Source organism: Monodelphis domestica, chromosome 3 (genome assembly GCF_027887165.1).
Source record: "Monodelphis domestica isolate mMonDom1 chromosome 3, mMonDom1.pri, whole genome shotgun sequence".
NCBI classification, from domain to species: domain Eukaryota; kingdom Metazoa; phylum Chordata; class Mammalia; order Didelphimorphia; family Didelphidae; genus Monodelphis; species Monodelphis domestica.
The window spans coordinates 324194309-324210637 of NC_077229.1; the positions used below are offsets into that span (position 1 = coordinate 324194309).

General features: G+C 35.2%; 1 protein-coding gene across 2 annotated transcripts in view; it reads right to left on the reverse strand.

Moving 5' to 3' along the window:
• Window positions 1–16329, reverse strand: part of SBSPON (somatomedin B and thrombospondin type 1 domain containing) — a 57851-nt gene that overhangs the window by 5810 nt on the left and 35712 nt on the right. For both annotated transcript variants that reach the window (XM_001378353.4, XM_056824106.1), the window contains one exon: window positions 12850–13026. In XM_001378353.4, coding sequence (XP_001378390.1) covers window positions 12850–13026 — 177 coding nt within the window. The remainder of the gene's footprint in view (window positions 1–12849; window positions 13027–16329) is intronic.

The following is a 16329-nucleotide window of genomic DNA, read 5'->3' on the forward strand; positions in this document are numbered from 1 at the left end:
ACTTAGACTACTCCCATCGTAAGTGGCTCAGAGAGGGAAAAAAAGTATACTCAGTGAGGTATAGAATTCTATCACCCTACTGAGAAGAAGAGGAACAAGACAAGGAGGGGGATTAATTTAAGGGAGGGGGAACTGAAAAGCAAAATACTGGTGAGGAACAGAGTGAAAGGGAATAGAGCAGGATTTAAAGAGGATAATACTATGGAGGGCAATACACAGTTACTAATCATAACACTAGATGAGAATGGGATGAACTTACCCATAAAATGGAAATGAATAGCAAAATGGATTAAAAACCAGAATCCTATTTACTATATGTTGTTTACAAGAAACACATTTAAGGCAGGGTGACAGATTCAAGCAGAATTTATTACGCATCATCTTATGTAAAAAAAAAAAAAGACAGTAGCAATCATGAAACCAGACAAAACCAAAGTAGAAATCTGATTAAAAGAGATAAGGAAATTATATTTTGCTAAAAGGTACTATAGACAAGTAATATCAATACTAAACCTTTATGCACCAAATGTCATGACATCTAGATTTCTAAAAAGTAAAAACCCTACAAATCCCCAGGGCCAGATGGATTCACAAGGGAATTCTATCAAACATTTAAAGGACAGCTAATCCCAATACTATTCAAACTATTTGGCAAAATAAGCAATGAAGTAGTTTTACCAAGTTCCTTTTATGACACAAATATGGTACTGATTCCAAAGCCAGGCAGACCAAAAACAGAGAAAGAAAACTACAGACCAATCTCCTTAAATGACTATAGTTGCAAAAATCTTAACTACATTACTAGCAAAAAGACTCCAGCAAGTGATCATGAGAATTATCCATTATGATCAGGTGGGATTTATACCAAGAATGTGAGAACGGTTTAATATTAGAAAAACAATTCATATAATTGACCATATCAACAACCAAACCAACAGAAATCACATGACTATCTCAATAGAGACAGAAAAAGCCTTCGACAAAATACAACACCCATTCCTATTGAAAACACTAGTATAGGAATAGAAGGGCCATTCCTCAAAATAATAAACAGTATAATTAAGCCCATCAGCAAGTATCCTCTGCAATGCAGACAAGTTAGAAGCCTTCCCAATAAGATCAGGAGTGAAGAATGCCCATTATCACCTATTATTCAATGTTGTTCTAGAAATGCTACAGATAGCAATTAGAGAAGAAAAAGAAATTGAGGAAACTAAACTATCACTCTTTGCAAATGATATGATGGTCTAGTAGTAGTGGTAGCCTCTCGGTGACCGAGAATGAAAGAACCCCAGAAAATCAACTAAAAGACTAGTGTAAATAACAACTTTAGCAAAGTTACAGGGTATAAGATAAACCCACATATATCATCAGCATTTCTATATATTTCCAACAAAACTCAGCAGCAGGAGTTAGAAAGAGAAATACTATTTAAAATCACACAAGACTATAAAATATTTAGGCATCTATCTGTCAAGAGAAACAGGAATTATATGAACACAACTACAAAATACTTTTTGCACAATTCAAACTAGATCTAGACAATATAAAAAACATCAATTGCTCCTGGGTAGGATGAGATAATATAATAAAATGACAATCCTACCCAAATTAATTAACTTATTCACCTATCAAATTACCAAAAAAAAATTTATAGAATTAGCAAAAATTATAACAAAGTTCATCTGGGAGAATAAAAGATCAAGAATATCAAGGGAAATAATGGAAAAAAATGTGAAGGAAGGTGGCCTAGCGGTACCAGATCTCAAACTATACTATAAAGCAGGGGTCATAAAAACAATATGGTACTAACTAAGAGACAGAAGGGTGGATCAATGGAATAAACTAGGGGCAAATTATTTCAGTGAGCTAGTGTTCAGTAAATCCAGAGACCCCAGCTTTTAGGACAAAAACTCACTATTTGACAAAAACTGGGAAAATTGGAAAACAGTATGGGGGAAAACTAGGTTTAGATCAACATCTTATACCCTATACCAAGATAAATTCAAAATGGGTAAATGACTTTATAAGAGTAAAATAAATAAATTAGGTGAACAGAGATTAGTATACCTGTCAGATCTGTGGGAAAGGAATTTAAGACCAAGCAAGAGCTATAGAATATTGCAAAATGTAAAATGAATGACTTTGATTATGTCAAATTAAAAAGGTTTTTTACAAATAAAACCAATGCAACCAAAATTAGAGGGAAAGCAACAAACTGGGAGAACATTTTTATAACAAAACTGACCCAAAGGTTTAATTTCCCAAATATATAAGGAACTAAGTCAGAGTTACAAAAAATCAAGCCATTCCCCAATGGAAACATGGTCAAAGCGTTAATGCACTGCTGGTGGAGTTGTGAATTGATCCAACCATTCTGGAAGGTAATTGGAACTATGCCCAAAGGCCAATAAAAGACTGCGTGCCCTTTGATAAAGCCATACCACTGCTTGGTTTATAACCCAAAGAGATAATAAGGAAAAAGACTTGTACAAGAATATTCATAGCTGAGCTCTTTGTGGTGGCCAAAAATTGGAAAATGAGGGGATGCCCTTCAATTGGGGAATGGCTGAGCAAATTGTGGTATATGTTGGTGATGGAATACTATTGTGCTAAAAGGAATAATAAAGTGGAGGAGTTCCATGGAGACTGGAACAACCTCCAGGAAGTGATGCAGAGTGAAAGGAGCAGAACCAGGAGAATATTGTTCACAGAGACAATGATACACTGTGGCACAGTCAGTGTAACAGACTTTTCTACTAGCAGCAATGCAATGACCCAGGACAATCCAGAGGAACTTAGGAGAAAGAACACTGACCACATTCAGAGAGAACTGTGGAAATGGAAATGCATCATAAAAATGCATGATTGATCACATAGTGCAATAGGGATATGATTCAGATTTTGATGTTAAAGGATTACTACAAATATGAATTAACACAGAAATGGGTTTTGAACAGTGATACATGTATAAGCTAGTGGAGCTGCTTGTTGGAATCTGGAATGGGGAGTAAAGAGGGAAAAGGGGGAAAGATCATGAATCATGTAACCATGGGAAAATATTCTAAATAAAAAATGAGGAAAAGAAAAAATACTCAGGGCCAGATAGATAAACAAGTGAATTCTATAAAACATTTAAAAAACAATCCCAATATTATATGTTATTTGAGGAAATGGGCAAAGGAGTCCTACCAAATTATTTAATGCCACAATTTGGTGCTAAAATAAAACAGGAAGAGCAAAAGCAGGGAAAGAAAATTATAGACCAATTTCATTAATGAATATAAATGCAAAGATTATAAACAAAATACTAATAAAGAGACTAGCAATATATTACAAGGATCATTCACTATGACCAGGGAAGATTATACCAGGAATGCAGGGCTGGTTTAGTATTAGGAAAATTATCAGCATAATTGACCATACCAATAATCTTAACAAATCACATAATTCTCAATAGATTCAGAAAAAGCCTTTGACTAAATACAGCACCCATTCCTATTAAAATAGAAGCCATAGGAATAAATGACTCATTCATTAAAATGATAAATATATGCCTAAAACAATCAAGTATCATTTGCAATAGCAATTAGTTAGAATCCTTCCCAATGAGGTTAGAGATCAAGCAACAATGCCCATTATTACCACTATTATTTTTGTACTAAAAATGCAAGCTTTAGCAATAAGAACATAAAAAGAAATTGAAGGAAATCTATTTGCCAAAACACTGGAATTATATGAATAAAATTACAAAATGCTTTTCATACAAAGTCAGATCTAAATAATTGGAAACATTCATTGTTCATGCGCAGGTTGAGCTAATGTAACAGAAATCACATACCTAAATTAATTTACTTTTTCAGTGGCCAGACCAATCAAATTACAAAATCTTATTTTATAGAACTCAAAAAAATAATAAAATTCATCTGGAAGCACAAAAGGTCAAGAATATTAAAAGAACTAATGAAAAAAATGTGAAAGCAGGGGGCTAGCAGTACCAGCTCTCAAACTACTATAAAGCAGTAGTCATCAAAACAAACTGGCTAAGAAATAGAATGATAGATCAGTGGAATAAATTTGACTTTAGCAATCTTGTGTTTTATAAACCCAAAGATCTCAGCTTTTGGAATAAGAACTCACAATTTGAGAAAAGCTGCTGGGACAATTGGAAAACAGTATGGCAGAAACTAGGTACAGAACAGTATCTCACACTAAACCAAGACAAGGTCAAAATGGTGTATGATTTAGATATAGTGTTAACATGTAAATTTGGAGAACATAAAATGGTTTACCTGGCAGATCTATGGGGAATGGAAAATTTTATGACCAAACAAGAGATATCATAAGATGTAAAATGAATTACTGGTTATATTAAATTAAGAATCTTTCATATTTTGTAAGCTAGATTTGAACCTAGGACCTCCCATTTCTAGGCCTACCTCTCAGTCCACTGAGCTACCCAGCTGCCCCCTGGATATTTTTCTGATGAAAAAATGGAACTACTATTGAGTTGAATGACTGAGAGGCAAGTGCAGGGAGGAACTGCCCCCCTGAAGAGAAGAGGTCCAGGATTTTATACCTTATAGGAACAGAGACTACATGACCAGAAACAGGTGGGGGGTTGTGGGTGAGGATATACAGAGATGTAGGTGACATTTCCACATGGGGTGCTTTTGGTAACTGGGATAGAAGCACAGGTATCCTTGATCATAATGGAGGGTCAATTGCATATCTCAGGGAATGAACTGATGTCTGAGATGCAAACAGAAGGCATATATCTGTGCTTATCATAAAGCTAGGGGAAATGCTAAGGAAATATCTTTCTCTGTGACTCCTTTGCTCTTAAAGTTTTTGTTCCTTTAGCTGCATTAATGCCAGCTTTATTTAGCCAACACTGCAGGGGTGCCAAAAAAACCCATGTACTCTTTGACCTGGGATTCTTCTAGAGACTTGGGGTGTCCAGGGAGCCCTGTACCCCTGTAGCAATGTGACTATGGAAATCACTTTGTTGAACAAATGGGTGTGTAGATTTAGTCAAGGATTTGCAATTTAATACTTAATCTGAGCTTGGCCAAATTATAGAATCTTTCAGAGCCTTAGTTTCCACATCTATAAAAGAAGAAGAATGGACTTGAGGACTGCAAAAGTCCCTTGTAGCACCAAGTCTATAATCCTGTGATCCATTAAAGCCTACATAACAAATACTCCTCAATCTCTAATGCAGTTTTTAATTATTCCCTTAACTTAATTAGAATGGGTATGAGATAGTTTATAAAGGGGAAGGGATTTCTTATTTCTCACAAGGTTAAGTTACAGAGGGTCTGAATTAAATAATCTCTTCTGTTCCCTTATTGCACTATGATTTAATAATAAAACAGTGTGAGTAATGAAAAGAGCAACAAAACCTGATTATTAAAAATATAAATTTTTTAAAGTCACTAGCTCTTAGTCTCTCAGCCAGAAGCTAAGCTATTTTATGAAGAAAAAGTCAAATTAAAATTTTTAGAAATTTATTTGAACCCCAAATGCAGATGAGATATTCAGAAAAATATTAAATCTAAATATATCTATTTGAAATAATTCCCTGTGTATCTTTGTTCATTTCATTGGTTGCTTTAATAATTTTAATTTATATGGTATACTTATATTGAGACCTCTAGGCTTAAGTGTCTAGTAAAACTCAATTCAAGTTATTGAATAAGGCAACATAATATTTAAAAAATTATTGCCTAAAAAGAACTTTGGAGAGTGTCATATCATGCTTTAAAAATGCTTTTTAACCCATTTTTAAAAATCAGTTCCACCTGAGACTCTTAAAGCCAGATTATAGTCTTGAAGTGAATTAGCTTTGGACATTTGAAGCCAAGCATTGATTCTGGTCTCTAAGGTTCTAATGCAATCATTAGATATACTGTTGACTAAGAGTAGAACCTACTGGATAAATTGCCATCTTGATAAATGTTAGACAGATGCAAATTTTTTGATCTAAGGAACTATTGCCTGAAATTTATGTGTTAAGATCAATGATTGTTTCAAAGTCAGGCTACTTCAGTGAAATCCTACTGTTGGTTCCTCTGTGGATCTCCCTAGCCTGGTCTGACCACCCCCCCACCAAAAAAAAAAAATTTAGAATGCACTTATTCATCTTGGGATACTCTATTACAGTGATGGCAAATCTTTTAGAGACAGAGTGCCAAGTCCCGCCCCCATTCCACCTCCCAGAGGAAATGCCATGCTTGCTTGCTTGCTCTCTCTCTCTCTCTCTCTCTCTCTCTCTCTCTCTCTCTCTCTCTCTCTCTCTCTCCTTCTCTCCCCTCCCCTCCCCCATTTTAATACCTCCCTTGGATTCAACCACATTTCTATGCAACTGAATAACAACTTTACATTAACAATTAACTTTCAATTTATTAAGTACTTAAAATTGTGCCAGGAACTGCAAAGCAATTAGGATTCAAAGTGTGGGGGGGCGGGGAGGGGGGGACAGCACCACTCTCAAGGCTATTATATTATAATGGGGACAAAAAAGTAAATAAAAGATTCATTCAGAACAAAAAAAGAAAGTAATCAAAAGGGGGATCCTTGGCAAGAAAGGCTTCAGCGGCTGGAGTGACCAGGAAAGGCCTAGAGCTAAAAGTGGCTTTTATAGCTAAGTCTAGAAGGAAGGGAGATAGTCAAAGTCTTAATAAAGGAGGGAAAGCATTCTAAGCATAGGAGAGAGCCAGAGAAAAAGTAAGGAGACCAGATGGTCAGTCAAGAAAGAAAAATACATCCAGTCCCCATTTTTTCTCCTGAACTACAGTCCTACAACCCCAGCTGCATAGGGAGTTAGACTCAAAATAAGCATGCCCAAAGCAAAATTCATTATTCCCCCTAAAACTGCCCTTCCTTATACTATATATTTCTGTTAAGCCATCAGTATTCCTCTAGGAATCATCCTGGACTCCTCACTCTCACTTTCTCAGTCAATATAATTCCCAAAGCTTGTTTATCTCACCACCTCAATATCAGTCACATCTGACTTTACTGACCTCTACTCTCTCAAACCATCTAAGTTGGTCAATAAATATTTACGCTAACTATATGCTAGGTACTATGCTATATTCAAAGGATACAGAGAAAGAAACACAGTCCTTTCCCTCAAGGAGCTTTCATTCTGATGTCTATACACATATAATATAAATGGAAGATAATCTCAATAAGGCACTGAGTGGGCGATAGGGTATGAAGAGGGAAAAGATTCCTATGGTAAATGAGATTTGATTTCAGTCTTGAAGGAAGCTAGGAGGTGGAAGAAAAAAGGAGTCAGTGAATCAGCACAAAATTGGGAAATAGAGTCACATGTGAAAAAGAGCAAGATGACCAGTGTTACTAGACTGTAGAGTATATAAAAGAGAGTAACCTATAAGAAAACCATGAAGGAAGGAAGGAGAAAAGTAGTGAAAGATTTTAAAAGCTGAGCAGGGATGTCTATTTTGATCCTGGATGTAACAGGGCTCTACTGGGATTTTTGGAATGTGTACAGTAGTTGGTAAATTCAGACCTGTGTTTTAGGGAAACCACTTTGGTCACCAAACACAGGATATACTAAAGTAATGAGAACAAAAATGTTATCACAGAGATCCAAACATGAAATCATGAAGGCACATTAGGGACAGTAGTTATGTACAAGAGATATTGTGAAGGTAAAAACAGGAACGAAATGTATACAGGAGAGGCGAGACCAAGGCACCTGGTATGAGGGGCATGATAGAGAACATCTGGATTTCTATTTTAGTGTTAACTGGATTTTTAAAATTAATTTGCTCTCTTGAGGTTGATGAATTAAATCAAAAAGCAAAACTTGAGCCAACTAATTGAAAAGTCCAGTTAAACACCAAAAATAGTAATCTAGAAAATCAAAGAAGAGGTTGACCAAATTGAAAGAAAAAAATCCACTTTACATTAATAACTAACAGTTGGGGCTTTAAAAAAATAATAGCAACTAGATATACATTTTAGCTAATTTGATTTTTAAAAAGAAAGAAAGCCAAATTATCAGTATCAAAAATTAAAAAGGAAAATTCACAAGTGAAAAGAAAAGAAATTATCAAAAACTGTTTACCTAGTTATATGTTAAAGGAAACATATGAATACAATCATCCCTTGACATTTGTTTGTTTCACATTCTTAGTTTTGGTTATTTATAGTTTGGCCATTGACAATTAAATGAAAATTTTTGGAGATTTGCTGGAGACTCCCACTCTGATCTTTAATTTGCAGAAAAAAAGCAGATGGTGAATATATGTTAAGAAAAAAACTTAGTAAGTTATAAATGCATAAATACTATATTATTAATCTTTTTATGACTTATTACTATAAGTATACATTCATAAATTTATTGTAAAAAATTAAATTTTGTTAAGTTTTAGTGCTCTAAAGAACTACAGGCTATGTTAAAGAACTCTTGAAGTACACATACTCTTCCAGAACACTATCTCTTTGTCCTACCATCCAGACAGTCACATGATTTTCTTCCGCAGTGATCACTATATCATTGTATTTTCTTAGAAGAAAATCTATGAAGTAGTTCCTACAGCTACCCTAGAAGCTATAAAGGTTTTGCATAGTCTACAGGATATTAATCTTGCTTTCTAGGACTGGCAACTTTTTTATGGGCACAGTATATTGTTTTGCTTGCTTTGTATGTTAAATATGATTAGAATTATTTAAAGGCTTGGGGGGGGGGGTGCTACAGTCATTCATGATTTTTCACATTTCCAAGGTCCTACATCCCTAAACCCTGCTGACACATACATAATGCCCAGATAAATTGTGTTTACTAGGAAAAAAACACAGAACTATTAAATAGTCAAAATCACTCTTTAATCAAGGGAAAGGGGTTCAATGCAATAGTAGTTCCTAGATTCCATGTTGACAATAGGAAAAGAATAAAGGATTTTAATTGAGTAGGGGGAGGTAGTAAAAACAAGCCATAAGTGATTTTCCAAATAGTGAAAAAAAATCCTAGAATCAGATGAATTTACAAGCAAATTCTATCAACTATTTAAAGTACAATTTATTCCAATATTACATAAGTCGTTTGGTTATATCTGTTGATATAAATATATTGTTTTTTGTGGTTCTTTTATTGATATAGTTTATTTTGATCATTTCCTCAAGTTGAACCAACTCTCCATTTCTATTATAAATCCAACTCTTTGTCATGACATATATATGTATATGTGTGTATACATATAGACATTTATCTTTATGACACACTGCTATAATCTCCTTGCTAATATCTTAGTTTAAAATTTCACCTCAGCAGGTAGGTGACTCAGTGGATTGAGATCCAGCCTAGAGATGGGAGGTCCTGGGTTCAAATCTGACCTCAGACACTTCCTAGCTGTGTGAACTCAGACAAGTCACTTAACCCCCATTGCTTAGCCCTTACCATTCTTCTGCCTTGTCACCAACACACAGAATTGATTCTTAGAGGGAAGGTAAGAGTTTTTTTTTAATTACCTTCAATATTCATTAGGAGCATTAATCTATAATTTTCTTTTTCTATTTTGATTCTCTCTGATTTAGGTATTAAAATGATGCTTATATAAAAAAACTGATAAGACTTCTTTTCCTATTTTTTCAAACCACAAAAACACATATTTCTATCAATGGATGCAGGAAAATACTTTTGACAAGATACAATAACCATTTTTGTTTTTAAAAAAATAGAAGGAAACAAAACTTTAACTTAAGTAGTAGCTATCTAAAACCACGAACCAGCATTATATGACATGCAATACATTAGAAATCTTTCCACTAAAGTCAGGAGTAAAGGCAAAGATGTCTATTATTACCATTCCTGTATGATATACTGCTATAAATGCTAGCTATAGCAATCAGGCAAAAAAAAGAATAAGCAGGGAACAGAAATGGGTACACTAGAGTGTTTAAATTGCAAAGAGGAAACAAAATGATCACTTTTTGCACATATGAATCAACTAACAAACAATAACTAGCTATGTTTCAGAATATAAATAAACACACAAATCATCAGAATTTCTATAATTATTATCCAAACCACCAAAAGAGAGAAAGAAGAATTCCATTTAAAATAACTACACATTGTACAAAATATTTAGGAGTCTACCTGTTAAGGCATATACAAGCACTATCTGAATAAAACTACAATTATATAAATAAAATAGATCTAAAATATTGGGAGAAATATTCATTGCTCATGAATAGGCCATGGCAAAATAATAAATAGCATTATCTAAACTTATTTACTTATTAAGCACCATGCCAAACTAGCAAGAGTATTTCATAAAGGTAGACAAAATTATGAAATTCATCTGGAGGAATAAAAAGTCAAGAATCTCAAGAGAAATAATGAATCAAGGGTAAGGAACAGGATCTAGCAGTACCAAAGCTCCAACTCTATTACAAAGCAATAATGATCAAAACCATTTGGTACCAGTTAAGAAACAGAGAAGTCAATCACTGGAACATATTTTAGGTATATAATACAAATAAGTACATGAACACAGTAGTCTTATGTCTGAAAAACTCAAAGATCTCAGCTACTGGGGTAAGAACTCCATTTTTGACAAAAACCCCTAAGAAAATTAGAAAGTGATTTTTTCTGAAACTAGATATAGAAACTAGGTATAGAACCATATCCACATGAAGATAAATTATAAATGAGTATATGGCCTAAACATTAAAGGTGACATCATAAACAAATCAGAAGAGCAAGGAAGCAATTATTTTGCAGCAAGCTCTTCTGATAAAGAACTCTTTTTTAAGATATAAAGAGAACTGATTGAAATGCTTAAGAATGAGAGTCATCACCCAGTTGATAAATTGTCAAAGTTTATGAATAGATGGATCTTAGGTTAGGAAACTCAGACTATCTATAGCTATATAAATAATGCTACAAGACATAATAATAAAGAGAATTGCACTTCCGAGCTTCTCTGGGGTCCCACTTCATACCTATCAGATTTACAAAATTGACAACAAAGAAAATGACAAGTGCTAGAGGGTCTATGGGGAAACTGTTACATTAATGATTTAAGGCAAGTTGGTCCAGTTATCCTGGAAAATAATTTGTAACTAGACTCTGAAAGTTAATAGGCCATGCAAACCTTTGACCCAGAGATATCACTACTACATCTGTACTCCAAATCAATCAAAGAAAAAGAACCCATATATCCCAAAATATATATAGCAGTACTTTTTTTTTTTTAACCCTTACCTTCCGTCCAGGAGTCAATACTGTGTATTGGCTCCAAGGCAGAAGAGTGGTAAGGGCTAGGCAATGGGGGTCAAGTGACTTGCCCAGGGTCACACAGCTGGGAAGTATTTGAGGCCAGATTTGAACCTAGGACCTTCCGTCTCTAGGCCTGGCTCTCAATCCACTGAGCTACCCAGATGCCCCCTGGCAGTACTTTTTATGGTGGCAAAGAACTAGAAACTATGGAGGTTCTCATGAACTGGGGAATGGCTGAACAAATTATAGTTACATAAATATGACAAAATACTACTTTGCTCTAAAGAACAATGAAGGGAATGCTTTTAGAGAAACCTAAGAAAACTGGAATGAACTGAGTGAAGGAAATGAAACTAGAATAATATAGATAACATTATAGAGGAAAAAAAGTTTTGAGAGATATAAGAATTCTGATGATCAATCACAATTTCAGAGGACTCATCATGAAATATGTTACTCACCTCCTAATAGGTGAAAAATTTAAAGTATACATTGAGATTGATTTTTTTTTACATAGCAAATGCAGGAATTTATTTTGCTTCTTTGTGCATAATTTTACATGAGTTTTGTTTTTCTTTCTTTTTCAATAAGGTGGGATAGTGTGAGGGAGAGAAGATGGAATTTTTTAATTAATGGAAAATAGAGAAATCAGGGACTATACCATTGTACAAAGTATAGCATTCAGTAGGGGTGTACCTGATTTTCAGGGAAGACTAGTACCTCTGATGTGAGAGGTTGCCAAGTTCTTTTCAGGGCTGCTTTCCTCCTCTGCTGTCCACCTATCATCTAGCTCTCCAAGCATCTGGAGCAAGTGTAGTGGCCACACATAGGTAAACCCTCTAGTCAATAAAGCTAAACCATGTTGAAGATAATCCATAAACCATAGATGGGGTGGGGGGGAGGGGTTTAGGAGAGAAGGTGCCTAACCCAGGCATGTGAAGACTTCCCCTGGCAGAGGGGCAGATGAGGATAATTTGTTCAAACAGTCATAAAGGGGGCAGAAGCGGAGGCTCTGGAATGCTTAGAGCCTGATTAGACATTAAAGGAGCCAAGGTCATCTAGTGCATCCCCAGCCATCACTAGACTTCTTGACTTTTGTCTTGCCCCTGAACTTTGATGACTTGGAAGAGTGAAGCACACAACTTTGTGCAACTCTGCCTCACTTAAATACAGTTTATGAGTGAGTCAAAAGACATCACCAGTGACATTATTTTGATATGCTTTGAGAACTAAAGACAACAACCAACCAACCAGTGTTTAGGCTGGTACCTGTTATATGTTCTCACTGAGGGAGAAGGCAAGGCTGTCTATCTCAAAAACTTTTATCATTATAAATAAGGTGGTACCCTAATGCAAATATCAATAATGTGGAAATAGGTCTTGACCAAAGACACGTGTAAAACCCAGTGGAATTGTGTGTCAAATATGGGAGGGGATTGGGGGGAGTGGAGGGAAAGAACATGATTTTTGTAACACTGGGGAAAATGCTCTAAATTAATTAAATAAAACAAACAAACAAATAAATAAATAAGGTGGTATCCAAATCTATTACAGAATATTTGCTTGTGCAAGAATTGCCCTAGTTCTCTTACCCATCAGAATCCAGTCCATCTCCAGAACAACGAAGATTCACAGTATTCATGGCTGGAGGCTGGCAATCTACACACACAGTATAACCCTCTCGAAGGTACTGCATCCAACGGGTCAGGGGTCGATTTTCCATAGCACAATAATGAGTCAAGGATTCTGTCTTGAACTCCATACAATATCTACAGCAGGGGAGAGAGGGGGGAGAAGTTAATGGCAATTTCATAAACTTCAGTATAGATATGACCAATAGGGAGAGTGCTCTCCAAAATCAACAGGGCATAAAGGAAAGAGAACCTAACTTGGTATTGGAAGCCATGGATTAGGACCCAGTTTGGACTTTACTCTTCCACTCCTTAAAAACATACCAATAATAAGAATGTTTTATTATCAGACTTAAAACCAACCAAAAATCAACCACAAAAACCTTGGACATTTAAGCTTTCTTATTCTCAATTTCTTCATCCTAAAAAAAAAAATATGAAATCACATCCAGTCCCCAGAAGTATCTATCCCAGAAGGTCATTACCAGGAAAGCACTTTAGGAAAAAAAGCGTAAAATATGCTACACATGCAAGCTTGTACTAATTGTGGCAAAATTTTATATTTTGGAAAATGTAGTGAAATAAATTCTTTGATGATCTTTACACTTTTTTACATGGTGGCTTATTTGTTGCCTAATATTTGTCATCTTTTCCGAATCCATGATTCATTTGCTTTTCTACAAAGCAGAAAATCTGATGTCTTATTTCCTGAACACATTTCTTTTTTCTTTTTTTTTCTTTTTTTCCTTGAACACATTCCTTAAGGTAAGTGTAAGAAAGAGTTTTAACTTCTCTTGTCTGAATTTTTTATTACATTTTATTTTTTTCAATTGTTGAATACTTGCTTTGGGGTTTTTTGTTGTTGTTGTTGTTTATTTGTTTTAAATCCTAACATCCATCTTAGAATAATACTAAGTACTGGTTCCAGGGCAGGAGAGTAATAAGGGCTAGGCAATTTGGGTTAAGTAGGATCACACAGCTAGAAAGTGGTCAGATTGAACCCAGAACCTTCCATCTCTATGCCTGATTCTCTATCTATTGAGCCACCTATCTGCTCAGACCATTTGTTTTTTTATCCCTCCCATCCCCCCCCACCCCGAAACAAGAAAAACAAAACAGTCAATGTTACCTACTTTTCAAGAATTTTACAATTAGCCAAATCGAGGTTGAGAAAGGCAAACATGCCTTTAAAATGTTTTGTGTTTCAGTAGGCAAACAGATCTTGAACTTTTTTTCCTCAAAGAACTCTTATTTGTGTGGTTTATAATCTATAGATATTTAGTAGTTTAGAAATTAAAACATTTGTGGATCAATATGAAAAGTTTCAACTTTGTGTACCCCCTAAAAAGGTTTCAGGGATCCCAGGACTACCCTTTGAGCACTGCTATATTCGACCCATGGATAAGACCCATTGATTAATTCTAAAAGTCAAAGATGATCAGAATAAAATAGATTCTAAACAGTCCACGAATAGTTCTCAAAGGAGAACTTCCAGAAAGAGGTGAGGATTTTTAGGATTGCTCAAAACAAAGGGAAATCTTAATAGCATGAGTTATGTTGATTTGAGATCTAAATGTTGATATTATTTATAGCTCTAATACTAAAAACAAAGGCCAGTTAGGTGGATAGAGCTCTGTGTCTAGAGTCAGAAAGACTTGAATTCAAATGTGACCTCAGACACTAGCTGTGTCACCCTGGGCAAGTTACTTTAACCCTGTTTGCCTCAGTTTCCTTGTCTATAAAATGAGCTGAAGAAGAAAATGGTAAATGCTCCAGTATCTCTGCCAAGAAAACTCCAAATAGGATCAAAAGAGTCAGACACAACTGAAACAAAACTGAACAACAATTAAAAAAAAAACCAAGAAGAAATATCCAAAGGTAATTATAAAAAAATATCACTTTGACACCATTCTATGCCCTTACTGAGCTAGATTTATTTCTAATATTGTATTATTTCTGTTTCTAAATAATGCTTTGTATAATTTTCTACTTGAGGCTTGATCTGTGCTTCAAGGCTCTTTCTTCATTCCTTTCTCCTAATATTCTCTTCTTTTTTTAAAACCTTTGCCTTCCATCTTAGACTTGATACTAAATATTGGTTCCAAGGCAAAAGAGTGGTAAGGGCTAGGCAATGGGGGTTAAGTGATTTGCCCAGGGCCACACAGCTAGACAGTATCTGAGGCCATATTTGAACCCAGGACCTCCTATCTCTAGGCCTGGCTCTCTGTCCACTGAGTCACCTATTTGTTCTATGCTTAAACTGGGGTGACTGAAATGGAGATTGACAGTTCTACCTTACTGGTCAATAAGAACCATCTTAAGCCAAGTATCACGTCTTAAGCCAGCATCACAGAATCCTTGGGTGGGCATTGGGGGGAAACAGACTTAACTGGGCATAACCTGATTTCTTCATCTAGACGTTGGAATTCTAGGATCAGGCATGTGATCTTTTTTTAAACCCTTGTCTTCCATTTTAGAATCAATATTGTGTAATTGTTCCAAGGCAGAAGGTAAGGGCTATAGGCAACAAGGGTTAAGTTACTTGCCTACAGTCACAGAAGTATTTTGAAGTCAACCCAGGATGTCCCATTTCTGGTCCTGGCTCTTCAGTCACTGAGCCACCTAACTGCCCCCAAACATGTGATTTTCCATCACCATCAAGGAATCAGGGATTGGACTACAAATTATTAAGTCTACCCCATCATCAGATATTCACCAATTAGTGCTGCTTTGGGTTGTCTAGGAGAGGGTTGAATAATGAGCTTCCAAAGTTTATTTAATGACTCAAGATGCTGAATGTCTTTGTCTTTGATCACCAAGAGAGAATACTGACTAATTAATTTATTGGTTATTACTAAATGAATACATTTATTTTCCTACCTGGAATCCAGTATCCCGGTATTTGTAATCATTCTGGTTGCAAAGACCTTCTGAGAATTAAGAACTGTGATAGATTATAAAGAGAGGTTGGAGTATGGTTTTTGAAGTTATCTATCCTATTCTCAAAGGTCTCATCCATAGGTAGATGAATGAACAACACGTATTGGACTTTTCTTCCCAGTCTGACTGTCTTTCTCAAAAGATCCTTGTGGTAGAGCAGAAAGAGTGTTGTGCTGAGAATGAGTAGATCCAGGTTTGAATCATACCTCTGACACTTATTAACTATGATATGGTCAAGGCATGTAATCTCGTTAGCCTCAAGGATTCCTCATCTGTAAAATGAAGTAGCAGTACTTTTACTATTTGCCTTAATAGGCTCGATGTAGAAAAAGCAGGTAGCACTATACAAATTTGAGGTTTTTACAAGTATTCTATGTGCCACCTAGCAGAAGTTATGCTGTGTCTATAGAACAATCTAGACTATAAATATTGATGATAATTCACATTTATATCGTGCTTTGAGTATGCTATTCACAATCCCATTAGGTAAATAGCAAAAAT